The 8,900-nt window shown below is 39.4% G+C and overlaps 1 protein-coding gene across 1 annotated transcript in view; it reads left to right on the top strand.

Annotated features, from left to right (window-relative positions):
• LOC149276993 (synaptotagmin-2-like) overlaps positions 1-3,983 on the top strand; it is a 32,637-nt gene extending 28,654 nt beyond the window's left edge. The window contains exons 10-11 of the mRNA XM_089503198.1: positions 1,031-1,164; positions 3,777-3,983. Coding sequence (XP_089359324.1) covers positions 1,031-1,164; positions 3,777-3,983 — 341 coding nt within the window. The remainder of the gene's footprint in view (positions 1-1,030; positions 1,165-3,776) is intronic.
• Positions 3,984-8,900: the final 4,917 nt, after the last annotated feature.

The following is an 8,900-nucleotide window of genomic DNA, read 5'->3' on the forward strand; positions in this document are numbered from 1 at the left end:
CAGTTCTGCTGAGTGTTAATACGACTTATCTAATGCAGTACACTTTAGGTAACTGTATATGACATTTTTCTTTTACTCTATATTGTTATTGATGTAGTGTATCCTACAGTTATTGCATTTGTGGGAAAATCTCCCTGCTGATACACAGGAGGTTAGGCTGTCTAATAACAGAATTTACTGGCTGTGTGCTGACAGAGCTACTGTAATGGCGCTTGTATAATGGGAATGTTGTAATATGTATATAGAAAATCTCAATAACAAAAGCCCTACTTGTGCTTAGATAAACAATACATGATTTATCTGTGTACAAACTCAACCTGATGTGTGAGAGTGGCCTACACGTAATGTTTGTGTGATGTGTAACATTTCTAACAAGCAGGATAGTGCTGACACCCAGTGGACATTTATTGTATTGATCCATGCACAAATACACTTGTCAGAATTTTCCAAAAAATGTTTTAAAAATCATTGATGAAAGATAACAGGAGAAGCAGTTGTTGGAGCACAATAAATTTAAAACTAGAAAGAACATAGCATAAAAAATATCACTGAATAATCATGCATTATAATAGGGGTGAGTCTAGGGTTAGTGGCTCCTGAGTGCAATATCCCCACGTAACGAAAACACATGCACATACTAGCATGTAAACTCACTCTAACACCATACACTTACACATCTCCCCCTCACACCACTACACGCTAACACCAAATACAAACACATAGACACACATGCTCGTGCTAAAACTATACACTAACTCTAACACAGTATAGTAAAATGCACCCATGCTAACAACACAGCACTGAGCCCTGTCTTCACTGCAGCTCTCACTTTCTGTGGGTTACATAAACATGTCTTGCACCTACCTTATCACGCCCCCTGATGTATAACAAGAAGATATGGAGCTACTTTTTCAAATTGATGCATACAGTCCATAGAATGGAGTTCTATATGTAAGGTCTACTCCAAGGACATTAAACATGTTTTACTTATAGCCTTGTTGACTGCTCTCTCTCTATATATTTCACTAAGACCCTTATGTAAAGATTCATCTAATGCAAAATGGAAAGCGCCTGAAGAAGAAGAAAACAACTGTGAAAAAGAAGACTCTGAATCCATACTTCAACGAGTCATTCAGCTTTGAGATTCCATTTGAGCAGATCCAGGTACGCAATCCACTGAAATATGTCTCTTTATTAACACCTTATTTTAATACTCTGCACCCACAATTCTATTAGCATTCCTTGTTTTATAAAACAAAGCAAGAGTTCAGTGCATACCCAGTGAATATTGGGGATTTCGTCACACTATATGGCCATATATGGCCAAGTTTGGCGAGTCCTATCTAATTTTTCATGGCTATATTGCTTACCAAGTAGCTGAATCAATTGGATTGCATTAGATTTTAACCCAAAAGAGACTCTTGAGCTATTTAAAGCCCTCTCTGGACACCATTAATGAGGCACCTGTGTGGCAGAAAGAGCTACTCAACCCTAAGGTTTGATCAGAACCTGCAAATATGCATAGCACAAAAAATACAAACACGAGGAGCGCATAACCTTAAGCATAAAAGGCATTCATTTCAATACATGTATTTTCAAGCATACCTAATAAAAAATGACACCGTGGACAAAGAAAACATCATTACTTTTATTTTGGTTCTACCCATTACAGAACCTGAAGTTTACATCGTTGTATCCCTGTGTAGATCAATAGAAAGGACAAAAGTAAACTCTTGCATTCTTCTGATACGGAGCTACATAAATAGTCTGAAAAAAATATTGTCCATCATCTCACTGCTAGTCTATCAGCCTCTGTGTTATTACCGTATTGGCTCGGATATAGGCCGCCCCCGTATATAGGCCGCACCCTAAAAGTTTGGTGCTTTTTTTAAGAAAAAAACATGCTGCCACTCTGTCTCCCCACCCGAGATATGCTGCCACTCTGTCTCTCCCCCCCCCGAGATATGCTGCCAGTGTCCTCCTCCCCCCTCGAGATATGCTGCCACTGTCCTCGTCCTCCCCCCCGAGATATGCTGCCACTCTGCCCCCCCGACTTACCAGAGGAGACTCCCGGGTGTCTTGCGGGGCCGGCGGGGGACATCTACGCAATACGCATACACAAATTGTATACGCGTATTGCGTAGATGTCCCCCGCCGGCCCCGCAAGACACCCGGGAGTCTCCTCTGGTAAGTCTTGGGGGCAGAGGTAAAACGCATCGTGCGGACGGTCACCGGCTGCGGCGATGCGGGTAAACAACCTCCGCAGCCGGTGACCATCCGCACGATGCGCTTAGACAACCTCCCGTGCCGGTACCCCCCCCCCGTGGAAAGGGAGGCTGTCTAAGCGTATCGGGGAGTAGGATGCAGGTCCCCTGCACCGCTGCGGGGGATCTGTATCCTAACCCTGCCCGGCACCCAGGACATGCAGTCGGGCGCTAGACCCCGAATATAGGCCGCACCCCAACTTTAAGTCTTTAAAAAAGTGCGGCCTATATTCGAGCCAATACGGTATATGTGAGGGGCACTGAGATAACATAAGTGCAATGTGACAAACCCTGTAGCATGAGGGCCATACATGTCACATTTAGGGGTCCTAAGCACAGTCCTCTAGGGCAATCAGAGTCGGGCACACCAGCTTTGAACAAAACAGCACTTTATTTTAACTCAAACCCCAAAAAAACAAATCATAAAAAGAAAACCTAGCTCCCAATTGGAGCCCCCTCTAACTAAACTATGCTGGTCCAGACTGACCAGCCTAATCACCCACTGACTCAACCTCCCAGTCAGACCCAGCTACCCCAGGCTCTGGACAACCTCCCCCAGACAGCAGACAAAATGTCCAGGCAGGTATTGCCTCACTTGATTCAGGGATGGTCTTCTTGTTCAGGGCCTCTCCTTGCCCTGGGAGCGCAGGGAACTTCTTCTTCCCCCAACAGTCTCTCTGATTATCAGGCTCCAGGGGTTTTTAATGCCCAGCACCTGTGCCTGATGCCGGCCCCATAGGAATCCTGGACCGGATCCTGCAGACTTCTAGCCTCCTGGGAAAACCGGCATGGATTTTCCACAGAATGGGGGAACGGAGCATTTGCCTGCTCTCCAATTGCTCCACCCCAGGGACCCATATTTACGATCTGGATAGCACCTGTACCCAAATGCCACACTAAGCATCTCCCTGGGGTTTACACTGTCACAGCATTAACAAAATCAGAAACAAATAGTGGTAAAAATAATAAAATTTAAACAAAGGTCCAATCTTACACATGCTGATATAGAAATACGCTGACTCTGCTACCAGCCACTATAAAAGTTGTGCTTTGCCAATCCTTGCTTTACACACACAGTTGTTTTTTTATGAAATGTTTAGACTTGCATCTCAACATACATCATATCATCCTTTTGTATTGATCAATATCTAACTCTGCTATCCGCAAGTCATATCTTATATGGAATTCTGAATATTCCATTTATCATTTTTTAAGCAAGGCTTTTGATTTATACTGATGTAATTTAGGGAGAAGGTGAAGTGACCTCTTATACCAAGGCAGCTTTTAAGTTAATGTTATAACATGGAGTTTTTCTTGTTTTAATTCTGGTTAGGTTGTGTGTTTTTGAGAAACGCATGTATTACTCTGTATTAACTGCAGTCTACTTATATTAACATAACTCAGCATATGTTATAATGAACTAGCTAAATCACAACTGTGTAGAGTACTAGGAGCTAGTAGGTAAGGTATTCATGTAAACAGTACCGTATAAAACATGTTTTTGTTCTACAGAAAGTGCAAGTTGTAATCACTGTCTTGGATTACGATAAATTGGGTAAAAATGAGGCAATTGGGAAGATCTTCGTGGGATGCAGTGCCACAGGAACTGAGCTCCGGCACTGGTCAGACATGTTGGCGAACCCAAGGCGCCCAATTGCACAGTGGCACCCTCTGAAACCTGAAGAAGAGGTGGACCTCGCTCTTGGCAGCAAGAAATAAGAAGCCTTTCACATACACCATTCCCCCATCCCTAACCCTGTACCCTCACATTCTGCTGTGCAGACTCAGAGCTAAAAGCACCTTCTACTCACCCCCAGCTCTACCAACCACAGTACAGTTAGGACTTAAGGAGCACATCTCAGGGGCACCAGTGGCAATAAAGCAATCATGAAGCTTGGTGACCCTGTTTAGACGTGGCTTAATCCACAGTTTAGGTGGTGGGTTACCATTTGGGGATCTCTACCCCAAGGCAACTAAACTGGAGTTTGAATCTAGACTGAGGGTGGTGAGATTTTAGAGGACTGTATACCCAGAACACTTGGGGATTTCATGTGTTTTAGGACAGGAAACATTTTTATACTGTTTCAAATTCTGGGTGTTCTAGACTTTTTCATGTCTTCCAAAGAAAACTGGCTTTTAAACACACTCCACTAAAATTGCCAGAAATTCTTAAAATACAGCCATTGTTTTGTCTCAAAGAAGAACAATGTGGTTCACTGGAACTTCTAGGTGCGAGTGATAGTTTTGTTGAATTGTCTCATATTTATATGCTTGTATTATCTAGGTATAGTTCCTAGAATTGTTCACACAATGGTTCACAGGTTTTTGAAAATGTTTCAGCTTTGAGACACTTATGTTGTTTTACTTTACTTTTTTTAATTAAGTTGTTCAATTTGACAGTTTCTAAATATTTTATATTTAACTTCATAATGCAAGAGGTTATATATATATATATATATATATATATATATATATATATATATATATATAAAGTTTCAACATCCAGCCATGGAGAAAATAACTAATCATGTAAATGAAATTGAAAAATGAAAATTTTACTTTCAAAAAAGTTATATTAAAATATTAAGGTCAGTGGATTGGTCCATAATTTGCTAACCAGAGTATATTTCTTTACCTAGTATATTATTGCATATTCTTTAAAATTACAAAATAATGTTTTAACCAGATTGACCTGTCCTAGTTGGTTGGTCTGTGCTTCTGCTAGATGACCTAGAACATAGACTATATGGACAAAAGTACTGGGACACCTGACCATTTTATCAACAGGGACTTTGGTGTCATTGCATCCCAAATCAATAGACTTTAATTGCTTTCATTCTTATTGAAAGGCTTGCCACAAAGATTTTAGAGTGGGAATTTTTACCCATTCATAAAGTAGAGCATTTGTGACACCAATGTTGGATTAAAAGGCCTGGCTCGTAATCTCCTTTCCAGTTCAACCCTAAAGTGTTTGATGGGGTTGAGGTCAGGGGTCTGTGTGGGCCAGTCAAGTTCTTTCACACCAAACTCCTCCAGCCATATCTTCATGGACCTTGCTTTGGGGCCCAGTCATGTTGGAATAGAAAAGGGCCTTCCCCAAACTGTTCCCACAAAGTTGGAAGCATAGCATTGGTATGTGCCCTTCAGCATATCAAGACATTTTGGATAATGCTATGCTTCCAACGATGCAATGTAATAAAAGTCCCTGTTGGTGTAATTGTTAGGCGTCCCAATACTTTTGTCCATATAGTGTAAATATCCCCTCAAGTCATTTCTAGATTTTTCTTGTGTGGTCATTTCCAGCTATACTAAATTGCAGAATCCATTTGGGTGCATTCAAAAACGTCAAAATCTTTTGTCTTCCATGCATGTGATACGATGCACAGCCAAGGATTGGGCATATGCGCCTACTTTAGAGCCCCGTCTTATTGATGTCCTGGTACAAGTTTATATGGAAGTAGGGTTGACTGTGTAAGTGGGTAATAAAGAGTGGCTTACATAGTTAGAGTGTCTTTCCATCAGAGTTAAAGTTGTTGGGAGAATGTATTGTTAGGAGGGAGGCAGACTTATTACATGCAGATAAAGCAGATTTCGGTAATATGTATTTGCAGACAGAAAGCCGTATGAAAAGTTAATGCTAGCTTTTGTAATATTTGTCAAAGGGGTAAAAAATTAATTGTATGTAGTCATAATACAGTAAAGGGTAGCACAGCATGCATTGTTAATCTGTGTGAGTAATCATCAGGGATGCTTCCCCCATAATATACCCATCGTACATTCAGTATCAGAACAATTGCTTTCTGTGTTGTATTATTGTTACGGTATTGCTTGATTCATCTTTTTGAATGTTTGGCTGAGACTCTTTATTATCCGTGTGATCTGTCTGTATAATAGAGAGAATGCATGATTTAGAGCGCTTAGACTTACATGGATTCCTTTGCAGCAGTGGATGGCAGGGAATTGGGTGCAGTACTTCATCTAGGTGAAATAGACATTAAGTCAAAATAGCTCAAATTGGTTCCTTTTTTTACAAAGCCAGTGTAATCAGGGACAGCAGATCTATATATTTGGTTAATTTGATTAAAAAACAAACCTGTGACAGGTTCATTCAAACCATTGCTCATTGTTCATGATGTTTTAAATCAAATATCAAATATAAACTTAATAATTTAATTCAACTTTTTTATGTTTGGGTGGTGGGGGAAACTAACTTACCTAAATAAATACCACACCCACTACAAATTCTATTTGGGGGGATTATTTTGCCTTTTATATCTGAAATACTTACAAAGTCAGGTTCCACAGGGAACAGGGAGATGTGCCTGGTACTCAAAGGTGCAACATGCTATTTTCCACGTGGATCTGTCTGTTTTGTAGGCCACATGGAGTATTCAATATTGACTGGTGCTCGGGAGAGGTGGAACAGTATTATAGTCAGGACATTTTTTACTTTGGTACTCGGTCATTATATATTTGTACATTTCAATCCATTTAAACTAAATGGACAGTTTATAGAGCACCTTAAGAATAATGGTAGGAGCAACATGGCTAGAATTTGGCGTAAGGCTACGCACACATCTATAGGCTAATATTGGTTGTAAGAAACAATAAGCCAAATATAGCAACAAAAAGAAAATTATGCTTTATACTTGTAAGGAGGGAAATTAAAGGGAACAAACATATATATATATATTTATATATATATATATATATATATATATATATATATATATATATATATATATATATATATATATATAGTAAGGTTATAGAAAATACAGTTATATGAAGCAATATGTATTTTTGTAGTATTTATGTAAGTTAGTAGAAAGCTGTATATAAAAGGTGACCCTGTTGGACAACAAGTGAATTAATTTGAACCTGCTACACAACATTTTGCTACACATTAAGTAGTGCACTTTACAAAGAAAATTATGTTATCTATATATTTGTTAGCCAATGGTTGCAAATGTATGGATAAGGCATTATATATATTTGAATATTTTGGCAGCATACAAACAAACATAAAATGTGTTTCATAGTAGGAAGGCAATCACTATATAGTGTACTACAGAACAAGATGTAAGATAAGAATACAATTTCACCTATACACTTGATAATGGTTTCACCTACATGAGGAATTGTTTTTTTCTTATACGCTGACCTTGGCATTGAGATGGCCGAAACTCACAGAAACTGTTGAGTGAGCCAAGACTCCTCTTCTGCTTACACAGAAGGACATAACTGCTTGAGTGCAAGCACTGGGTCAGTTCTGATTTTACCCAGTCATACATACACACACACTAAACAGACAGACCACATAATGCACAGAAAATATAAAGCAGCAAAATGCCACAGGGCACCTTGCTTATGCTTTATAAACAGATCAATCTAAAACGTTTGTGTGTGCCTAGCTGACTGGTAAGTGGGAGTTGAGTTTGAAAATCTGTATATAATATTCAATAGGCTCTTTGTACATAGCACCAGGGGAGGAGAAAGAGGTGTGAGCATCAGTGTAACCATGCAGAACCTTAATCATATATTTAAACTGTTCACTGCCCCTCCAAACACCATGGCTGTTGTGTCCAAGAATAACTAGGTTTTTTCCTAGTGTATAAACAGGATTCCCTGCCCCATATACAACACCTGTTCTTAAATAATAATTTATTTTATAGCCAGAGCAGTGGAGCTATTTGTTAAATATGCCAAAACTAAAACAAAAGGGTCGTTTGACTGTACTTTGGTGGAAAAGAGAGGAGATTGTGCATCAAATATTTCCTGCCAAAGCATATTATAGTTTTTACAAATTTTGGCAGTGAGGGGTATAGAATATTATAAATTTTACTACTTATAGGAGTAGGTTTTATGTTTAAATTGTCTTTCTATTTTAGAATGTAAGCATGCTAAAGAGGAAAATAAATTATATAATCATATATATATATATGAATAGAGAGAAAAGGGGTTATAAATGGGAGGGTGTATGTTTAATTTGGTTCCCCTTGTGTGCGTGTGTCTGGTGTCTTGTATCCCGCTAAATGTTTACGGATGTTTATCCGGGCAATAGACTCCGCCCCTCACCCTGGCATGGGGGTGGACCTTTCCTGCGTCTTGTGGCGTCTAAACCCTTTTGCCATGCTGAGATATAAAAGCCATAATTTCCGAGAGCGGGGAATCCGGGAGGATACCCAGACTAAATATGCATGTAAATTGTCTCTGTCTCTATGTTTTTGGAAGTGGGTAGGGTTTATGGGAGGTGTCTCTTCATGGGCTTTAATTTTCTCCCTACTCTACTCGGTGTTCAATGTTCTTGTGAGATTATTGTCGTCTTTGTTATTTTGTAAGATGTCTCTTAATAAAGAACTATGCTAAAATACTGTGTGTCTTATGAACATATTCCACCCTCTAACACACAAGCTGGCATATATAAATGAAACATTTCATGATGAAAAAAATGAACACGCTTCTCTGTTAAACAAGCAGGCTACAAAGCAAATAGGAAGGGCTACATGGAAAACTAAGGACAAAGAATACAAACAGTGGAAGAGAAGAAGCACCTATGGGTGCAAACCTATGGACATAGGTTTGAGCTCCCAGTGGTTTCATTTTAGTAGTAGGGAGGACAAGGTTGCTGTAGAA

This window comes from Sceloporus occidentalis, unplaced genomic scaffold (genome assembly GCF_023333645.1).
Source record: "Sceloporus occidentalis isolate IW3139 unplaced genomic scaffold, rSceOcc1.0.p SCAF_222, whole genome shotgun sequence".
NCBI classification, from domain to species: Eukaryota; Metazoa; Chordata; class Lepidosauria; order Squamata; family Phrynosomatidae; genus Sceloporus; species Sceloporus occidentalis.